The sequence below is a fragment of the Pteronotus mesoamericanus genome, unplaced genomic scaffold, assembly GCF_021234165.1.
Source record: "Pteronotus mesoamericanus isolate MK-2021 breed Mesoamerican mustached bat unplaced genomic scaffold, CSHL_Meso_final contig_33, whole genome shotgun sequence".
In the NCBI taxonomy this organism is placed as follows: domain Eukaryota; kingdom Metazoa; phylum Chordata; class Mammalia; order Chiroptera; family Mormoopidae; genus Pteronotus; species Pteronotus mesoamericanus.
In genome coordinates, this window is record NW_026555135.1 from 1,123,603 (window position 1) to 1,146,574 (window position 22,972).

Below are 22,972 nucleotides of genomic sequence, written 5' to 3' on the forward strand. Positions count from 1 at the left end.
TCTTATGTTTAAGTCTTTCACCATTTTGAGTTAATTTTTCTTAGTGATATAAGATAGGGGTCCAATTTAATTCTTCTGCACATGGTTATCCAGTTTTCCCAACACCACTGAAAGACTATAGTTTCCCCATTAAGAATTTTTGACCCCCTTGTCAAATATTTGTTGACTGTATATGCAAGGGTGTATTTCTCTTTTTAAAATTAAATTTGTAGCTTTTTAAAAATTTCTTTTAGAATGTTTTTATTTTTCTTACTGATTTATAAGAGCACTTTACTTCATTGCTACTGTCTTAGACATTTAGAGGCAGCACAGATAGTGGTCGTGGTGAAAGCTACTTGTTGTCCACCAAAATCTGTTCTCCCTGTCTTCCGGGGCACATGATGGAACTGTGTTTCCTAGCTTACTCTGCTGTTAGGTATGGCCATATGACTAAATCTCTATTACACAATGTGAGCAGAAGAATATATGCCACTTTCAGGGCTAGCTCTTAAGAGAATGGATGTCTTTTTAACACTCTCTTTCCTTTATCCCCTAGCTTAAACTCAAAAGAGTCAATGACTCAGGTTTGGTCAAGCTGGTGGTAAGACAAAGTGGTGGAGTCCCCTTGACACATGAGTCCTTGAATAATTTCATGAGGTAGAACCTACCTATCAACCCCGACCTATTGCATGAGAAATAGTTAATGTCTATCTTTTTTGAGTCATTACATTTTGGATCTCTCTATTTTAGCTATTTATCCTTTATCCTAATGAACACAAAATTATCATCTTGTAGTGGGATGCTGCTCTAACAATGACAAAGAAACTAATATAGGTGGCATCTGTTGAGCAGCTGAGTAGCAAAAAGTGAGGAAACAGATGCTGCAGGTTGGGAGGTTGGTAATACTTGCTATACCACAGCAAAACATGAAAGGCAGGCTGGGGTATAAATCATGCAGTTCTAGGGCAAAGTTTCTCAATCTTGGCACTTTGATTTATGTGTAAAGCACTTACTCTAAGGTTTGATTCTTAGTTTAATAAATATTAGCTGTTGTTATTATTGTATTATACATTTTTAAAATTTGGGATTGTTAAATCTATCACAATACTCCCACAGTTTTTGCCTTTGCTAGATTACTTAAAATCTCCTCTCCACACTAAGATCAGATAAATATTTTTTCATGTTTTTCTCTGTTACATTGGTTCGTAACAAATCTATAACTTGGCCTGCTATAATGTATAAATCATTTTTTTCTTTTTCTAGACAGCCTCAACATCACTGCCTTTATAATCTTCTATTTTCCCACTGATTTAAAGTCTGGCTTTTCAGAGTTTGTTTATAAATTCTAAATATCTAGCTGAAATCAGTCACGCTTGTAGAGGAAATAAGGCCACAGTTCAATATAGCAGATAAAGTTGTTACCCCATAAAACTTGGGGAAAGTTCTAGTTGACAAGAATAGTATAACACATGTACTCTCACTTAAAAGAGAACTTTCAGAATCCACACGCTGTTGGCCCTCTTAGCATGCACATATTTAGAGCATGTTTATTTTTGACAAGAACCACCTCCCCCCGCCCCAATCTTCATGGTATGCCTGCATGTTTTATCAAGTGAAGAGAAAACTAGGAAGGGAGAGCACCGATGTTAATGCCTGGAAACTCCCTATGGCTTCCTTTATATGGGTCTTGCTTGATCACTCAGGTGAAGTAACTCTCTCTTCTCTATTTTAATGCCAGAAAGATATATGAGGTCCATAAGGGAAAACACACATTTAATGTTAGGCTTCCGTATTTTTAGAGCAAAAAAATGATTCCATGTACTTTTTGTTTAGTTGTGTTTACCAACTTTAATTATTTTGGTAAGAAAATTTCATTAAGATACAAATGAGTTTATTAACATAAATAAGACATTAAGATGTGTTAATTAGTGGAGGAGTGGAAAGGGAAGTGAACATTTAAAGTATACCTACTATATGTCAACCCCTTACATACATACACAATTCATGAAAAAAATAGTCCTATTTTTGGTCATGCTAGATGAAGAAACAAAATCTCAAAAGTTAAAAAATAGAAGGCAATGAAAGCGTACTCCTAAAGGAAGGCTTTCTTGATAGAAATAGCTGCCTTTTCTTAGGGTCAATAGTTCAGCCTCTCCAGAGCCTACCCTGAAAGAAATAGAACTACTCTTTTACTAGTTCTAATTGAATTCTACTTCTAATTTACTAGTTGAACTTTAAAAAATTTTATTATTGAAAGTAGAAAGAATAAGAGGAATTTATGAAGTTACTGTACTTCAGTTGAAAATTAAATGTGGTATTAGACATTAAGAAAAATAAAAGATGCCAGAAAATATAAGATGCCCAACAGCCTTGGGTCAGAAAGAATAGTTAGGGAAAAAGGGCGTTCTTTGAGAAATGGCCTTGAGAGGGTCTGCCAAGCACTGGAAACTAAGACAGTGAGGTAAACTCCAGATCTCAGAAACATATCTGGTGATCAGTTTCTTATCAATCCCACTAACAGTTTCTTCTTCAAAATGTCTCCAAACTCTAATGCTGTTTTCTAAAACATTTACAACCTGAAAGTGAACTCTCTCTCTCTTTTTGATTTTATCTCTACTGTATTGTTTTCCTTTACTATTTAGTCCCCTTACACCCCGCTTCCATGAACTCTCTCTTAAAGCCAGGTAATAGTTTATGTGACACTAACTTCCTTGTGAAACAAGTAAAACATCTATCTAATTTTCAGCTACATAAAACAGGTATCTCTAATATATCACTCAAATCAATTTCCCCCAAATCAATGGATCAGACAAGATGTATAAAAAGTCATTCAACAAAGTCATTCAAATATATATCAAGAGTCTACTATTTGTCAGACATTATTCTAGGTGGTGGGAATACTGTGTGGAAAAAAGAAAGAGACCCAAACCCCTGCTCTTAAATATGTCTGCCTGTAGTAAATACAATAAACACAAGCAAAGTAAAGAACCAGAATGAAGAAAAGAATTCCATCTTATGTTGGGTAGTCAGGAAAAGTCTTACTGATAAAGTCATGTGTAACAAAGATCTGAATAAAGTGAGGGAACGCTAAGTTACGTGGATATCTGGGGGAACAGCTTGCGGAGGCTTTGCCCTTGCAAGGGCAAAGGTCCTGAGGTGAGAGAATGATTGTTGTGGAACAGTAAGAAAACGAACAGAATCACAGTGAGAGGACAAGTAGTAGACCTTAGAAGAATTCTGACTTTTAAACTGCCTGAGAAGAGACACTACCAGTAGGTTTTGAGCAAAGAATGACATAATCTAAGATTTAGATTCTAAACGAATCACTTAGGCTATTGTGTGAAGAACAGACATTGAAGGAAATGGTGGAGGCAGAAAGTTCATTAGAAGACTGTTGCTAAAAAAAGAAAAAAGAGAGAGAAAAGAATCTTATGGACACGGACAGCAGTGTGGGGACTGCCAGCTGGAGAGGGGAGAGACAGGTGGAGAAGGGTATAGGGGGCTAAATCATGACGGAAGGAGACTTGACTTGGGGTGGTGAACACACAATACAGTGTACAGAAGATGTGTTGTGGAGTTGCACACCTGAAACTGGTATGATTTAGTAAACTAGTACCACCCCAATATATTCGATTAAAAAAAAAAAAAAAAGAAGACGACTCTTGGTAAAGTCCATGTAAGAGATAATAATGGTGAGCCCTGGCTGGAAAGCTCAGTTGGTTTGAGCACCATCCTGATACGCCAAGGTTGCAGGTTTGATTCCAGGTCAGGCAGGGCACATGCAAGAATCAACCAATGAATATATAAATAAGTAGGACAACAAATCCATGTTTCTCTCTCTCCCTCTTCCTCTCTCAAATAAATAAATAATTAAAAAAATAATACTGGGGTTTGGTTTAGAATAGTAGTAGTGGATGTGGGGGAGAATGGTTCCATTTAAAGGTAGAGCTGAAGTAATTCACTTGACGGGATGGATGTGGGGTTTGGAGAGAGGTCACAAGGATGATACCAAGTCTTCTTCCCAGCTTGAGCAATTGCAAGGATGTAGTTGCCATTACTGAGACTGGGAAGACACAAGAATAGTAAATTAAGGAGGGAAAAAAATCAAAGGCTGAGTAGGTGGCCAGCACAGTAAGAACATGACTAATATACAAAGACATTGAGCAAGTAAGTAAATAAATATATTGAGGATAATGGGAGCCAAATTTCTCACTGTCAAAGAAGGCATTTACATATAAACATAGAAAAGGGAAGGCTAGAGAGAATCCTGAGGTAGTGGATTGGAACTGAACATCTCAATGTGAATTTATGTGTATACACACATGGATAGATATAGAAATATAGCTGTATACATATACACACACATATATATATAGTTCGTAGCTCTGTCCACTGAGGGGGACGAGAAGCAATAATATCCAGAAGCAATGAGCACATCTATTGCCTAAATTTCAGTTTCTAAATACTATCTTTCATTAAAATGCAACAGAGATTCTTGAAGAAATGCTTGATTCCAGTATTGGGGTGAAGAAAGTAAATGATAGTCCTGAAACATCTTGCACCAGAAAGGAAATGCTCAGAGAATGAGGGGAACATATGTGAAGGACAGGAGGAGCCAGGTTGAAGAGACTCCTACTGATCAAGTACGAAGCAATCTGACAATAATAATAAATAATAAAAGGAACACATTTCAATCCAGAGGATAAAACAGAAATCCATGACCATGACAATATAAATAAATGAATGAATGAATAGGAAGGAGTAAAAACATTCCTTATGGTAGAATGACAACTAATAAATGTAGAAGAAATGATTAAAATATTTCACCATTTTACAACCATCATAAAGGATTTCATCCAAGTATGCTAACTTTGGTGGGCAGACTTTGCTTACTTTGGTGGTAAGGCTGGTGGGCAGAGGTTTGATGAGAAACAGGATATTGGCATAGTCTCCCCCCACAAACACTTACCATCGTATTGGAAAGAATCATGACTTTACAGTGGAAAAAACCTAGCAGACACCAAAATGATTAAGTGATGAAGATTAACATCACCAGCGGCATGACAAATTGACATCAGGTGCCTCATGATAAAATGTTCTGAGAAGAGCACTGCATCATTTCTGAGGTATTTCTGCCAAGAATGCATGACCTGATATTGGACATGTAGCAATACTGGACAAACCCAGCTTGAGGGACAGCCCGCAGAATCAAAGGCATGTGCTCTTTAAATCTGTCAGTCATGAAGGGCAGGAAAAAATGGAGAAACTTTTCCAGACTGATGTAGACTAAAGAGAAATGACAACTAAATGGGAATAAATGAGCCTGGACTGGATCTCAAATCAGAAACGTATGGCATTGGATGGGTACTAGACTTATTGGGGTGATCACATTGTAAGTTATATAAATGACTAATTACTATGTTGTATACTCGAAAGTAACATACAGTTGTACGTCAACTGTAATTGGGGAAAAAAAGAAGTATTGTTAGAACAGCTGGTAAAATTTGGACGGTGTCTGTGGATTGGATGGTAGTGTTGTACTGTTGTTGATTTCCTGATTTGGATGGTTGTAGATTTAGATGATCAGGTAGGAGAGTAGCCTTATTTAGGGGACATAAATTCTGGAGGATTTAGAAGTCATGAGGCATTTTATCTGAATTTACTCTCAAATCAATCAGAAAAAGAATGATGACAATGGATACACATAAATATATACACATATATGTTAAAGAGAAAGGGAGCAAATTAATAAAATGTTAACTGGGAAACCCAGGTAAAAAGGACATATGAGTTTGTACTATTCTTGAAACTTTTCTATAATTTTGGAATTATACTAATACAAATTACTTTAAATATCAGTTAATATAAAAAAACCTATTCTTCATTTTTATTGAGTGGTAAATGTATACATAGTTCCATTTTTTTCTCTCTCTCTATATATCAACACAAACACACATATATCATACTGTATTTTAGCATTTAACTTCCTTAACTTACTCTGCTCTAATCTTAAAGATTTTGGCTTCATTTAACCTGCAAACTTTAGCAATGAATCTTCCCACTTTAAAAAAGGGAAAAGATGGCTTGCTTTAAGTCAAGACATAGGCGAACCTTAGGAACTAAGTAGCAGAGTGCAAAAATGGTAAGTCCTAAAACAGTTGAACTTCATGTAAAAACCACAGGCCAAAATCTAATAACTGAGTATTCATTATAATCAACATTTTCCCACACTGAAGCATCAGCTTCTACTCCAAGCTCACCAATTCTACTTTCTCCTTTTAGTAAAAGCCCATGTTCAGAGAAAGGTCTCTTCCAACTCAGAGGTCTCTTATCTCGTCCCTAAGTTTTATCTATGATCACTTAAAACTTATCAGATTTAAGAAAAAAAATGATCACCTATTTTAACCAAATCCCCCAAGTAATACATTTTTTAATTGAAAAAAAAAAAATCCAGAATCTGGTTTTAGGATAAAACATCCTCGTATATCAAAATAACTGACTTGTTTCCATCTTTGGAAATAAGAGCACTGGACTACATCAGTTTCTCAATTACTTTCCTGCTCTGACATACCTAAAAAATATGAACATGCTCATCAGTATTGATATTTTGTACTTTGTGTGTGTGCCATAGGTCTCTCTACATATTAGAATCTTGAGGGTAAGCAGATGGAGCATTAGAGCTGAGAGATGCAGGTCTAGAGGTCTCTAAGGTTCTGTCAACACTTTTTCGCCATTTCAGAAATTTTAATCCTAGTTAAACTATTATTACTCTTTGTCTTCCACTTCATATATTCTGCAGTCTTTGTTCATCAGAATCACTCCATTCTGAGATTAACAATTCAGAGTGTTAGTGTAGATATGTTCCTACAGTTGGTCAGGTGCACACTAAATGATGAGTCTCCATGGTAGGTGGGCCTGGTTTCAATAAAACTGCAAAGATAGCCATTTCAAAGCACCTGCTCCCTATAGTTTTTTGCATGTTTACTGAAAGTAACAATGACAGTATTTAATATTGTATGTCAGACACTGGTTCAAGTGAGATTCAGACGGGGTATGTAAGTCAAATGCTGACTAGAAGAGGCAGAACTGCATTTCAAGTTCCTTTGATTCTAAGTTTGTAGGGATTTTTCTTTTCTTGGTGTCATCAAGATATCTCAGATATTCCAAGACTTCCGGTTGAGATGGAGGTGTAGGTAAACATATCTCGCCTCTGTGCATAACTATAGCAAAAAATACAACTAGACTACAAAACAAATTTCACCCAGAATTTTCACAAAATTAAGCTGTGTCAAAGTCTGACAACCAAGGGCTTAAAGAAGTCACATTCATCCAGACAGGTAGGAGGGGCAGAGATGTGGATAGGCAAGGAGACAAGAACAGGTGGTCCCACATCCACGTGTGGTAAATAAAAAATGGGAAGGATACCATGGGAATCCAAGCCCCAGTCCAGACCACCTAGTCCAGGGTCCCAGTGCCAGGAAGATAAGTCCCCATAACTGCTGGCTGTAAAAACCAATGGGGTTTGGGACAGCAGAAGAAACTGTCCTCTTAAAGGGCCAGCAATGGACTTAGGACTCACAAAGGTCCACACCCTCTGGGTCAGCATCAGGACAACAGCTGGAAGGGTATCGTTGGCATATGGAGAGAAAGTGAAGTGTGAGTGCTGGGAGACAGAGTCTCCCTGGGTAAAAGTCCAGAGGCCAGGCAGTGACACTGCCCCTCCCCCAGACAGAGCAACAGAGCTGTGACACAGGTCACCCTGCCCTGGTGATTACCTAAGGTTCCATCCCATACAACTCAACAGGTGCGTTAAGACAGGAAGTCAAAGCAGCTCTACCTAATACACAGAAACAAACACAGGGAGGCTGCCAAATTGAGGAGACAAATAAATATGGCCCAAATGAAAGAACAGAACTCCAGAAAAAGAACTAAATGAAATGGAGATAAGCAACCTCTCAGACGCACAATTCAAAACACTGGTTAGCAACATGCTCCAGGAACTGACTGACTACTTCAATGGCATAAAAAAGACCCAGGCAGAAAGGAAGGTTGCATTAAGTGAAATAAAGAAACATCTACAGGGAACCAACAGTGGAGGGGATGAAGCCAAGAATCAAATCAACAATTTGTAACACAAGGAAGGAGAAGACATTCAATCAGAACAGCAGGAAGGAAAAAGAATTTTAAAAAAACAAGGTTAGGCTTAGGAACCTCTGGGACATCTTTAAATGCACCAACATCTGAATCATAGGGGTGCCAGAAGGAAAAGAGGAAGAATAAGAATTGAAAAGTTATTTGAAAAAATAATAAAAGAAAACTTCCCTAATTTGGTGAAGGAAATAGACATACAAGTCCAGGACGAACAGAGAGTCCCAAACAAGTTGGACCCAAAGAGGATCACACCATAATTAAAAGACATAGCATAATTAAAAGACCAAAGGTTAAAGACAAAGAATCTTCCCCCCGCCACTTTATTTATTTATTTATTTTAAATACATTTGTCTCTGCCTCCCCCCACCACTTTCCCTTGCCCCCTCCCTCCTTCCTTCCCTCAGCTCTTCCTCTTTGGTTTTGTCCATGAGTCCTTGCTATATGTTCCTTGACTTTCCCCTTCCCTTCCCTTTCTCTGCCCCTCCCCTTCCCTCTTGTCTCTGTTGATTTCTTTTCCTTTCAGTGTTGCTGGGCATATTTTCCTTGCATCTTTGTATTGTTGGTTAGGTTCCGCTTATAGGTGAGATCATATGGTATTTGTCTTTCACCCCCAAGACAGAGAATCTTAAAAGCAGCAAGAGAAAAGAAGAGAGTTACCTACAAAGGAGTTCCCATAAGATTGTCAGCTGATTTCTCAAAAGAAACTTTGCAGGCTAGAAGGGACTGGCCAGAAGTATTCAAAGTGATGAAAAGCAAGCACCTACACCCTAGATTACTCTATCCAGCAAAGCTATCATGCAGAATTGAAAGGCAGATAAAGTGTTACCCAGACAAGGTAAAACTAAAGGAGTTTATCATTACCAAGCCATTATTATATGAAATGCCAAAGAATTACATAGGAAAAAGAAGATCAAAGAATGAATATTAAATTTGGCAATAAATTCACAACTACCAATCATTGAATTTAAATAACAAACTAAACAAACAGGCAGAACAGGAACAGAACCATAGATATGGAGATCATTTGGAGGATTATCATTTGGGAGGGGGAAGAGGGAAAATGGGGGAAAAGTGCAGGGATCAAGAAGTACTAATTGGTAAGTGCAAAGTAAGACAGGGGGATGATGAGAACAGTATAGGTAACAGAGCAGCCAAATAACTTATTGCGTGACCCATGGACATGAACTAAGGTAGGGGATTGCTGGGGAGAATGAGAGTTATCAGGTGGAGAGGGGCAAAGGGGGAATAATTTGGACAATTGTAATAGCATAATCAATGAAATATGTTTTTAAAAAAGATATCTCAGACATTCCAATGCACTGACTTCAGTATAATTTTGAGAATGATATATTTTAAAACACAAGTATATAGAAACTACTTACTTCAAATACAGATTAATATGGTATAGATAATCATTGCTCCTACAATTTATATGAATCCAAAGCAGAGATTTACTAGGCTGGGGGCATCAAATATGGGACCCATGTGCTGGCATTTGTTCCTTCCACATCCAGGACACAGACTACTACTGGGTTGTGGCTCTTGAGCCCAGCAGTTGCGGGGTTCTTCTTGGCTCAGCATTTCAGACAACCACTATTAATTTATTACAACTGGCACACAAACTGAAACCTATTTACCATCCCCATGTCTTTTAAAGTTACAAAGATTTCTAGTACAATAGCACCCATTCTATTAGTCACCAAAAAGTTCTCTCTGCCTTGGTTAATGTTGTGAGTAGAGGCGAGGGAAATGTATAGGATAAGAAGAGAGAATAGTAAGGGACCTATGGTTTAAGATATACTCTACGAATAAGGATGAAGGTAAAGGAAAGGCTGTGATGAAAAGAATTCCCAACATGTAAAGAAGCTGAGCCAGAAATTTGGGGCTGAGGCTGGAGAGTGTAAATTGAAGTTAGGGAGAAAGGCACACTTCTCACTCACCATGCTTCCTACCTTTAATCTAAAGTACTACTGGTTGATTGTAAAGTGGGGTAAAGAGCTATATGATGACCTAGGGATGGAGGGTATGGTACATGTGAGGCTGCCTTAGCACTGCACACACCTAATGCTTCCCATCTTCGATACTGGAACTTTTGACCTTGCTTTTTCTTTTTTAATGTTCAGTTACAAAATTGTGGTCTCTGCCCTGCCTAATTCTTAGCTGCTGTGCAAATATATCAAACCCAGGCGTTTCCAGGTCATTTTGAATTGCACTTCTCTGTATTTAGTGCTGTTTTAAATACAGAAAGTGTGTGTAGTTTAGAAATGAATGCTTTTGGGAACTGAATCTGAAATGACATGATGACAGCAATATTCCCTGCTCTCTACTTACCAAAATCTTTCAATTATCAAATATACAACCTGAGGGAATACAAATTAAAGATCTCTAAATTTGCTGTAATTTTTCCTTATACCTCCTTAAGCCAAGAGAATCACAAGTAGCCAAGCATACTTTAAAGAATTATGAACTTAATTTGCTACAAATTGTCATGGTGAGCTTGGCTGAGCTCACCACTGAGACACATAGCATGTCACATCACTTTGTCCTCTGTATTTTGATTTGTGAATGCTGTTTCTCCCTAATGAGAGAAAGCTCTTTGAGGGAAGAAACTGCTCTGCTTCATCTCTACATCCTGTAATGTGTCTAATCCATTTAGATAGTCCTTAATAAGTATTATTACTGAAACATAAGCATTCCATTGAATTGTTCAATTAGAGGCCTCCAATTGTAGTCATAGAGTTTCATCTAACTGAAGGCAGTAATAAGATTATCTAGTATAAGGCAGAAGTTAGCAAGGTAAAATCAAGGGACCACTAAAGGGACAATGAGAATCTTTTAGGGGTCTGTAAGGTCATAATTATTTCCATAATAATACAATACTAAGATATCATTTGCCTTTTTCATTCCAATTCACTCACAAATATACAAGGTCTGTCCAGAAAAATTCCAGCCATTGTTAATAAAGCAAGAACGGTTTGCACGGCATCGATGTAACCCGGCAGCCAAGGAGAGTGGGCTGGAATGTGTATGCATGAACAATGACAACTTCACTGTACTAGTCAGTAAGGGCGGTAGACGCCATTGAGCGAGCATGTGTACTGTGTGGTTGTCACATTCAAAATGACTGAGTGAGTAAAGCAATGAATTTGCATCAAATTTTGTGTTAAGCTTGAACATTCCTCTACGGAAACTACTCGGATGATTCAGAAGCCTGCAGCTATGGGCAACCGATGACTGGCAGCTTCATCACAACAATGCACCTACTCATGAATCACGTCTTGTGTAGTGTTTTTTGGAGAAACATCAAATCATCCAGGTGACTCAACCCTCTAGCCCAGATTTGGCACCCTGCAACTTACGGCTTTTCCCAAAACTAAAATCACCTTTGAAAGGAAGGAAATTTCAGGCCATTGATGAGATTCAGGAAAATATAACAGGGCAGCTGATAGCAACTGGGAGAACTGTGTGAGGTCCCAATGTGTTTACTTTAAAGGGGACTGAGGCATCATTGTCCTACGTACAATGTTTCTCGTATCCTGTTTCTTCTTAAATAAATGTCTCTATTTTTCATAGTGCATGGCTGGATACTTTCTGGACAGACCACGTATATGCCCAGGTTTGTGTGGCTCAGGGGCTGAGTGTTGGCCTGCAAATCAAAAGGTCACTCATTCAATTCCCAGTCAGGGCCTATGCCTGGGGGAGTATGAAAGGCAACTGATTGATGTTTCTTGCACATCAATGTTTCCCTTGCACATCGATGTTTCTCTCCCACTCTTCTTCCCTAACTTACCCTCTCTCTATAAAAATAAATAAAATCTAGCCCTGGCTGGTATGGCTGAGTGGATTGAGTGCCAGCCTGTGAACCAAAAGGTCACTGGTTCAATTCTAGTCAAGTTGCAAACCAGGTCCCCAGTTGGGGGCCTGCAAAAGGCAACTGACTGATGTTTCTCTAGCACATTGATGTTTCTCTCTTTCTCCCTCCTTTACCTCTCTCTAAAAATAAATATGTAAAACCTTTTTAAAAATACAATGTATAACATGTATACCAAGTTTCAAAATTAACAAAAACACTTTTTATTATCTCATTTGCTCCTCACAGAAGCCAAAGGGGACAAAGCAGTGCTGAATTATCCTCCATTTAACAAAGAAAGAGGAGATAGTTTATATAAAGAGCTAAAGGCACTGGCTCAGATGGCAAAGACCTGCCAGAGTTGAATCCAGACTTTGTCATAATTTCCTCCTTCATAAAATGGGAATAATTCAGCCTGTGAACATTAAAACACAATTGGTTGTTCATTCACTCGTTCAATAATATTAATTTACAAACATTTAACACATACGGTAGGAGGTAGCAAGGATGAAGTAGTCTCAAACGACATAGACACAATCATTGTCCTCATGGAGTGCATAGTTAAGTGGGAGGTGAGGCATTTACCACATAATCACACAGATACATGTAAAACTACAGCTGTGTTAAGTGCTTTACTTTCATAAGACCTCCAGCTGAAGGAGGTCATGGAAGTCTTCCTCAGAGAGTGTCACAGAGGAGATCTGAAGAAGTAATGAAGGGAGCAACCCAAGCACAGAGATTTAGGGACACTGACTTAGGGTTTCCTCTACAAAGGCCTACCAGACCACCCTAGAGTGAAGCTCAAAGTTGTTAAATACTGTCTCAAACAAAGACTACGCAGAGAAAAGAAAACTTTAAAATAAATCCTATTCTGACACCGTCAGAATTTTTTAAAAAAAGATAAAGCACAAAAATCTTCTATAAAAAGGAATATTTAGGGAATAAAAAGGAACGATTGGATAGTGAAACCATGTTGAAAAAAACTAAACACTTAATAAGAGTTGCACTACAAAATTGAAGTTTCCCAGATAGTAGTACATAATGACAAAGGAGGAAAACAAAAGAAAAAAAGGAATTTACAGAATTAGGCGAGGATATCCAATAACTTAATAACAGGAGTTTCAAAAAGACAAAACAAAAAGGAAGAATTAATCCAAGATTCAAAGGGCATACTGAGAATATTACATAAGCTACATAAAAAGACAAAAAATAAAAAAAAAAACTAGAGCAGATACAAAGAATCAAGAATCAGAATGGCTTTGGATTCTCAATACCTACACAGGAAACAAGAAAATAAGAGTACTGACTTCAATAGTTGAATAAAAATGGTTTCAACCTTTAATTCTATACCCAAGTATTAGCACAGAATAATGACTTTTTCATAAACATAGTATCTCAAAAGACTTACCTCCCATGTTTACTCTCTCAAGAAGGTGCTGGAGGAGAACAGAGTAAACCAGGAGAAAAGAACACATGTGATACAGAAAACTGGAGATCCAACATAGAAGAGAGGCAAAGGAAGATCTCAGAATAATTGCACTGCATCGGATGTGGAGTGTCCTTACTCCAGATTAGAGACATCTAACACAAGAAACAGATATAATGTCATCACAATGTTCCCATCAACTGGTAATCTACGAATGGAATGTCCAAGAAAAGTGAGGAGAAAATAGAATTATCAATTGTTTTGATCTGAGAAGGCAGGAGAGGATGAGGTATGACCCAAAGTAAAGGTGAAAAGATCATCTTTGGAAAGGAGGAATAAGAGCTATTGAGACTCCTTGGAGTCTTGAACACAGATGAAGGCAGGTAATGGGACAATAATGGAGTTCCCTTTTAATGGCTTCTATTTCCTCTGTAAATTACGAAGAAAGACCACTTGCTAAATGTGAAAATAAAAGAGTAAAGCTTCAGGCTTGAGGAGAAGGAAAAAAGTTGAAAAAATAGTTAAAAATAAGAGGGAAACTTAACCAGAAAAATACAGTAGGAAATCTGAGCAGTGTTAAGGGTCCACTTGAGATGGGTTCCACACTAATTTATGATTATGAATCTGCTGTTGAAAGATTTTCTTCAGCAACACTTGGCTGCTCAGAAGCAGGTACAGGAAAAGAGGTTATCTGAGTTCATCCAGTGCTGGGGTTTCTTAGGCTAGAGCAGTGATTTCGAACCTTTCTCATTTCATGGAACATAAAAACTAATTACTAAAATTCTGCAGTACACATTAAAAAAAAACATGTATTTTTGCAGATCTGACAAAAAAAATAGGTATAATTTTGATTCATTCGCACGAGACAGCTACTGTTGTGTTGGCTGTTGTAATTTTTTTATTTGACAATCTAAGGAAAAAGAGGTCAGTGCCCCTGAATAAAGAGTCAGGTATTGCATGTTTTAAATATTCTTGCAGCACACTGGTTGAAAATTGCTGGGCTAGCGTTTATTTAAAAAATAAACTATGAGCTCTTGCCAGGAAAATGAGAAAGGGTAATATGCCTAAAGTGATTAGAGTAATTCCAGTGTGATATCAAGCACTATACGTATTTAAAAAAAAAAAGACAGCTATTATTACCAATCATGGTCCTCTAACAGTAAGTGACTTGATTATTCTAACTTGCAATCATTTCTCTCTCTCTCTCTCTCTCTTCTTCCAGACTGAGCTCTTTGAGGATAAGGAGAATGCCTTACTCATCTTTGCTTCTTCCCAAAGTCTAGTCCAGTAACTGCTATACTATAAGTGACTATTAAATGTATATGATTCAAATCTCAGGCTTCCAAGCTATTCACATTATTTTTTAAAAAAGATTCTAGCTAAAGCATTATAACCTTAAAAACAATTCAAAAAAAGACATTTCCAAGAAAGGCACTAAAGAGCTGGCCACTCCACTGTCAATTCAATGACAGAAACTTACTGAGTAGTTAACAGGATGATTAATGGAGTTTTCCAATACCATAGACTATAGAATTAGCATGATAAAGAAAATGAATTAACATGCACAACATGAAAATTAAGACAGACTTTCTTATTTTTAAGGAACAGGAAGAACTCCTGCTTCTATCTTTATCATTTCAGTACCCTATAATATTTCATGAAATGAATAATCTGAAGCATAACCTACTCAAATGCTGATCAAAAACATGCCTGAGAGTAGACCAGGCCCATTACATTCTATGTTTTGGGTTGAGGGCATATTCCTAAAATAATACTGTACCTTTCCTGGTTAATCAAAGACCATACATAGGATTTTACGTAAGAGATCATTTTTGGTTGTAGATTCAATTTAAAAAACATAAACATTTTGATTTTGCTGCTTCTAAAACTAATGTTCATTTTAAAGTATCCAATGAAGAAAAATATAGAGGTAACAGCTTTGATTTAATAGCAAAAGCATACAGAAAATACAACCTTAAGTAAAACCTACACTTAAAAAGCTTTAATAAACAAGTCGTTTAAAACTGTGTTATAATGGGAAGCCAAGTCTCCAGTTGGTTCCTCTGAGCCAAGTCTGAAGCACTGTATGAGATGCTAAAGCACCCAATAGGATGTTAAAATGGCTAAATTTCTAGGTCCCAAATTTTATGGGAAAATGCATGCCAAGTTTTCATATGAGATGTCAAAACAATCCCTTGTCTCTCTCACTGCCTATATTCTAACCAGCAGAAGTCAGGACAGGATAGAAGCTAGGAAGAGGGGGTTTCAGGCAGTGAACAAAAAGGAAAAAAAAAAATAATGCAACAGGATACTTCTTAGTCCAGTTTGACTCTCTTTACCACTCCCATTTTCCCCTGAAGGTCCCAGGAAAAGCCCTGTCTCTACTCTAAGGAAAGAACTCTCCCAGAGCCGCTGGAGAAAAAAGAGCGCCCACTCCTGTTGCATCCCCATTCTCAACACCTCTGATTCATAAAGCAAGCAATTCAATGAAAGCGATGTATTTGATAGTCATTAAGGACAATGCATTTGAGAGGGATGGGTTGAAAGTACAGGATAAAGAGTAATCAAATGTTTGGGTTCTTGAGAAGACAAAATAGAAGGAGATATAATTCAAAGTAGAACTTGTCAACCAGTAACAAGGGGAAACCTGGTGGCAGGTTAAAAAAGTTTTCTTCTCTTTCACCCCTTTTCCTTAACTGTAGTTGAAAGTCAAAAATACATATAGTGTATAAAAAGGGAAAGGCCAAGATCGAGTTTGGGCACACAAGACACTGTAATCCAATCTACCTACATTTCAGAGCGATACCTAGGATAGAGATATGGTCACATAACTAGTAGACATTTTTTCTTGATTTTCCTTAGGCACCTCAAAAGCATAACATTAACATATAAGTTTACCTGTCAATTAAAATTATAGAATTTTTAAAAATCTACGCTTTTAAAAGTAGTCTTATATATTAATAACCCTTAAACAGTAAATATTTTCTGCTGCTAGGGAATAATACAATCCTTTACTGTGATTTGGCTTTAAACATTTTCTTATACTAAAAATTGATTCAGAATTACCTGAGACACAGGTGACCCAAACAATATCAAGTATATTCCAAGAAAATGAAAAGTAGCCTGGATGCTATTCTACAACCTCAATCCTGAGTACTGAATACCCAACGTATCAGTTGCTTTTGTCTTTAATGAAACAAAATTACCAGAGATATTCAGGCTGTTTTACCTTCATAATGTTAACTAAATCTGTTTGATAGTAGCGATCCTGGTGTGCATTTGCTGCTGCTAACGTAAGAAGATAATCATTCCTTGCATGGGTAGCTTTGGAATTACACTCAGTTCGCCGGGCTTTTAACTAAAACATAATAAAAGAAAAAAAATCAGTGCAAACTGATATTACGCTGCAAAACATATGAGAATACCTTTCTTAGTTGGCAATTAATGGCTACTCTGAAAGAGTAAAGGTAATCACGTGGAGAAACATTGATATGCATATAAAAACTATTCACACTATTAAGGAATTAAATAAACAGTGATTAGAACGGTTAAACCTGGTAAGAGTATTTTCAAATATTTGTTATTTATACTTAACATACTTCTAAAGCTTTATAGAGAACTTCAAAGTATTTTGCTCATTTGATCCAGATGGGAAAAATAAAGGTTCCCAAATTAAGGACCCTCCCCTTATCTTCAAAGACATGGGTAAATCTGTTGGAGTTAGAAAATAGTTTTTAAAAATGCAATACTAGTGCTGTGCGAAAAGGACTGCATGCTGGTTGGGAGCCTGGCGGCAGAGCCAAGTCACTAAGCTTTCTTATCAGTACTTCACAGCCTGAGGGTCCCACAGGAAAAAATCGCTCGCATATGGCCCAAAATTTCTGCTCAGGGTGGAAATCTCAATGAAACGGAGTTCTAAATCCCACGGACCAAGTCTCTTATACTAAGAGTGAAAGACATAAAGTTACCTAAGCAGAGAAATACAGAAACCTATCTGCAAAGCAATCTTGAGAGGCAAGCACTGTCCAAAGTGTTGACACGGGGGCGAACCCCCCACCCCCATGAGCTGGGAAGGAAAGTTTTTCCCTAAGTTAACGACTTTAAAATGCTTCTCTGGATTAGTTGAAAATAATTGACCTCCACCATCAAGAGATCAAATTCCTCTACGTTTTTCAAGATAAGGTTTCTCAATTGTGAGATACGGTTTTCAAAAACTCACCTTCACACTTGCCTTCTGTAAACTTATTCTTGATTGAAAAAGACTAAGCTTAGATCTGTAATAAAAACAGAAAAGTATACATAAAATTATCAAATTATATCAAAATAATTAAATATAATTACTAAATTTTTAAAAAGTTACCATTTTTCACAACATTATTCTAAAAGAGAACTAAAAAAAATGGAAAACCAAGATCAATGTTTATTTGCCTTTATTTTACTACAGGGAGAATTTAATATTATGGTGAAACACAAAATATTGAGATTAATAAAATAAAAATATTCTCAATGAAAAAATATCAGACAAATCCAATATATTGGTGTTTCATAACAAACAAGAGTCATTAAACTATGGTTATTCCCATATCATACAATTATACACACTTGAATTCCTGCAAGGAAGTGTAAAGTCCAGGGGTAACCAACCTATGGAAACAAACATGAGCAGGCTTTCCAGGCAGTGTGTGCTGGGCTCCGAAAATGCCGGAATGCAGTCTACAGTGTGATACTGACCAGGCTCTAGAAAGTCTTAATTCTTTATTTGGGTGCCTGCCTGTGTGCTCTCTCTACTCTATATGATTTTGTTCTATTTTATCTTCTCCAAATCTGGCATCATTATTTCTTTCAATCCCTTTCAGTACGGGAGGGGAACCGTAATCTAACAGTCAGTAATAAAAATATGTTGCTTTTGCCCAAACAACCAGAGATTACCACAAAGAAGAAAGTCAACAGACAAATACTAAGAAACAGTCACCCCTCCCATGACCAGTGACTTTTGAAGCTGCAATGTTTGTCCTGACTGCAGTGTCATGGTGATTGCCATGGGAGACTTCAATGCCTGTGCTAGCAGCTATGCCATAACATGAGGTAACACTGCAGACCACAGAGCAAGCCAGGCTCCACAGAGCAAAGAGAGGGGGGTAGGAAAAGCAGCGTCTCATCTTCTAACCAGAGAGAAACACTCAGGGAGGAACATGGATGCATCCAAACTACTTCCCCACTGTTCAAAAAAAATTGGGTCCAAGATATTCCTGCTATTTCCTACTTTGCCATATTCATGCTCCATGGGGTTTTTGGTTTTTTTTAATTAGATTTGTATTCATTTTGATCTGGAAAAGCAAAGGCCACAGACTGTAAAATTTGAGAGGGTCTGTTTAGGGTTAAGAAAAACAGTTTGGGGGTATTCTCAATTCTCCTCTTTTTGTCATCATCATCCAAATAGTCTGAGTTGCACCTGGATTTTCCAATCTAAGGCTTTAAGTTTTTGGCTTCTGCTTTATTTGTGACTCCTCATATAATTCCTGTGTGGTACTAAAGTAGGTATTGGTAATAAATAGAATAATACAGTCCTTGTCCTCAAAGATTACTATCTAGAACAAACAAGATATATACAAATAATGAACTCTTCATCATCTACCTCCCAAATGCTAATATTACTTAGGGTTCCAAACTCAACTCTCATCTCATTTTTATATATGATTGCATCTTTATAACTATTATCTGAAAGGCAATTAACACCCAAAGTGAACTTTCCACCCAGATTCTCATCTGAAAGTGAGTTAGTTATATGACTCCCTACCAAATATATTCACACCAATGTCCTACCCAAAATAGAACTAATCTTGACCTTCAAAGTGCATCCTTCTTTCTTCTATGTGCACATCTCACCATCTGTAAAATCATCTATCAAAACTACACGTAGTCCAGCTTTCATTCCCCTTTCCTGATCTTCCTTCTTGTCTCTACTTAGAAAAATCATATTCATTCTCCAAGACTCTGTCCGAGCATCACCTCTTCTATAAAGATTCCCTTTTACATTAGGCAAAATCTAGTCCCCATGTTTTCATATTATCATACAACTACTGTAAATAAATTAGTTACTAGGTAAGTGACTTTAGGCACTTCTTTAAGTTTACTGTGAATAAACATATCACAAGGTCACTGAAATACATTTGTCTTTCATTCTAGGTTTTAAACTTCTTCAGGGCACAAACTTATCTCACTCATCTCTGTACTCACAGCACCCAACATAAACTAATTATTCAATAAACAATTAGTGAGTGAGTGAGGATGAAAAGGCATTTCTTACTCTGTAGTTGGATTAATTTTCCAGAAAAGTTACACACTGAACTAAAATGTCTAATTTGCTGTATCCCCTTTGAATTTGGGCCATATCAGAAGGCAGTTCCTGTGATCGGCATCTGTGATAACTTGACCCTGTCAAATCCACACTTCTCAGGAACAGCCCTGCAACTGTCATTGTTTTCACCCTGCAGGCCCCTAGCTCATGTGGGTATTTCTGTATGTTCTACAAATCTGCCAACTCTCTGTTCTAGAATCCCTGAGAGTTTTAACAAACAAGTTCCTAAAAACTACCAAAACAGGATATTCCTAATGGAGATCACCTGATCTAAAATATTTTGGATCTTACTGGGGCCTGGCTGGGTAGCTCTTTTGGTCAGAGGGTTGGCTAGAGTGTCATCTTGATAGGCCAAGGTTGTGGGTTCGATCACTGGTCAGGGCACACACAAAAATCAACCAATGAATGCATAAATAAGTGGAACAACAAACCAATGTTTCTCTCTCTCTCTCTCCCCCTTCCTCTCGCTCTAAAAAAAAATAAAAAAATTGGGTCTTATTGGGAAGATGGGTTCATTCACTCTACAGGAAATATTTGTATGCTCGCAAAATAAAATGATAAAGACAATAAATTAGGGAAGTAGTTATATAGTAAATATACTTCCCAGTGACATTAAATATTTCATGAATATTCAATTACTACCCCTTAGTACCAAATACACTTCCCAGAAGAACTTAAATTTTCACAATCACAAGATACTTAAGAAATTGCATAATTTCTTGGAAATACATAAAAAAAATATTAAAAAGACACTCCCCAGGTCTTGCTAGTCTGTACAAGTGTTCATAGCCTTTCGGATTTCATGACTCAGAGCTCAGATTCCTAGCTTTTATGTCAGTGAGTTCACTGAATGGAAGTCTTAGCTCTCCTCACAGACCTCTTCAGAGTCCCATTCTATAACACAGGCTTATTTTTTTCTCAAAAACTCAGCTTTTCTCAAGTTGCCATTGCAGAAATCTCTACTCTACTGCTTGTTTTATTAGCTCTTTCTATTACTAATGGCCAGCTCCCTCTTTTCCTAATCATTCTCAAAATAAAGAATTTGTACATCACAAATATGGAAGTAAAATTCACACAATTGGTAAAGCAGACATAAAAAAGTGTATCTGTTAGAATTTCACATAAGAGAAAAACTGAGCCTGGGCAGGCTGTCTACATGGAGGTCAGTGCTCTTGCTCACTTGCTGTGCCCTGGTCCTCCGATGGCGGGCTGAGGACAAGGGACTCCAAACTACAATTAACTTAGAGTCTGGCATGAGAAAAAGGAGGCTTTTAAAACCTGATAATCACACACCATAGCAACTTAAACTGGACATTCGCTAAGCTTTCAGTACCATGTTCATTTGTCTTCTTTCAAGCATTCAATTTAATGTAAAAACTGACTGATCAAATCTTCTCATTTTGCTATATTATTTTAAGTAAAATTAGCTAATATAAAGTAAATTTTTGATTTAAAGTACATAACATTTACAGGTCAGATAAAAACCACCATAACCTAAAAAAGATTCTATGCTCAGTATTAATAGAAAACAAAGTATTGGCAAAAATAACATTTATTTGCGAAATCACTTTTTCAGAAATGCTAAAACACATACTTTGCCTCGATGTCAGCTTTCTCTCGTACTGCTTGAGCCATCTGTTCGGTCTCAAAGTACTTCTTTTTGCCTTTAGCTAAATCTTTCACTGTCTCTTGTAATTCAGTTTGGATCTTTGTCAACTGGTCCATACACTGTAAAATACAAAGTGCAATTATTATGATTTCAGTTTTCAGGCTTACAGAAATGGGTTTTTCCTAAGGATGGGAACCTGGGAGAAGAATCAGCACTTCTGGTCTCCTTCAAATTGAAAATTAAAATCCAGCGAACAGCTGGTACTCCAATTTCAAGTAATGTATGATATAGTGTCACAGCTTGCTTAACAACTCTGTTTTGAGAAATAATTTCTTGAGTGTTGATGGCTGAGATTAAGGTAAGGCCCAAGGAGAGCAACAATGAAAATGCTTTCACTGTTGGAGCTACCATGGCAATAAAGGCAAAAGAATAAAGCAATTCTGTGTTTCTTCATGATCTTAATAAAGCTTCTCTACGTTTGGGGAACTGATGGTGCAAAGGGTCCTGACGAACTCATGCCTAGAAGAGGAGTGAAATCTGAGAAGTCTGACATAAGCCCCAGATGAAGGAGAGAAGCAAGAAACCTGGATAGCACCATAATAATTATTACTCAAAACTACCCCCACCTTTTTGGATACACATATACATTCGAGACAGAGGAGACATAATAATAACTCCAAGAAATGTTGAACTAATAAATTTATAATACATTGGGGCCAAAGTAACACTACTTTGGGACCCTTCTGGGTCTACAAAGGGGAATAATTTCTCCTAGATTGAAACAAACCACGGAAAATTTTCTCCAGCCTGAGGCCAGTTCAGGGTAGTCTATGGCTGGTGCAGATGGACAAAAGCTCAGCAAAGCGGATGAGACATTGGTGAGGGACCACTGGGCCAGGCTGCACAGTGTGGAGAAGAGCAAGGATAAAGCACAAATAAACTTGAACCTAGCTATGTGATGCACAGGATAAAGGTTCCCAGAAATTGCTGGGTGTCAAGAAAGAGACTACTTTGCAAAGAAGTGAGAGATTTGAAAGGTTACCTAGGGGCACATTTATCGGGTGCTTCAGTGTCAGGCTGTGAATAAAGGGTTAAAAATAACACCTCTTTCCCCTCTGCTTGAAAACTCGAGCTTTAGGTCTGTGTTTCAATGGCAACCTGATGAAGACAATGTCAGCTCTGTTACTCGGCAGCATTGCTTATGAACCTTGAAAAGCAAATTGCATCAATTTGGAGAAACTATAAATGAACTATAAATATCTGATGGAGAAGCCTTGGCTTTGGGCTTGAGTATGGTGATTCCTGTATCTGGACCTGTCCCTTGCAGGGAACTTGGAAGCTGTTTACAGAGTTGGAATAAAAGATTTTGGCCTCCTTTAGGGCCTGTGGCTCCCCCTGCACATGTGAGTCTCATTCCCTCCTCCCAGGCATGTCACCTGGGGACCAAACAGAGCAACTCCAGCTGGCTGTGTAGACTGAGGTATGCACTGGTGGAAGAACCAATTGTACTAATATGGGATGCCACTCTGCGGGTTGACCCAGTTCCCTGCCCCAATGTCCTTCTAGGTAAACCTCCTGCCATATGTGGCCTGTGATAGT

At 37.5% G+C, this 22,972-nt stretch overlaps 1 protein-coding gene across 2 annotated transcripts in view; it reads right to left on the bottom strand.

Annotated features, from left to right (window-relative positions):
- FCHSD2 (FCH and double SH3 domains 2) overlaps positions 1–22,972 on the bottom strand; it is a 214,936-nt gene that overhangs the window by 83,200 nt on the left and 108,764 nt on the right. For both annotated transcript variants that reach the window (XM_054576236.1, XM_054576237.1), the window contains exons 6-8: positions 21,359–21,492; positions 17,626–17,680; positions 16,636–16,764 (exon numbers count right to left, since the gene is read on the bottom strand). In XM_054576236.1, coding sequence (XP_054432211.1) covers positions 16,636–16,764; positions 17,626–17,680; positions 21,359–21,492 — 318 coding nt within the window. The remainder of the gene's footprint in view (positions 1–16,635; positions 16,765–17,625; positions 17,681–21,358; positions 21,493–22,972) is intronic.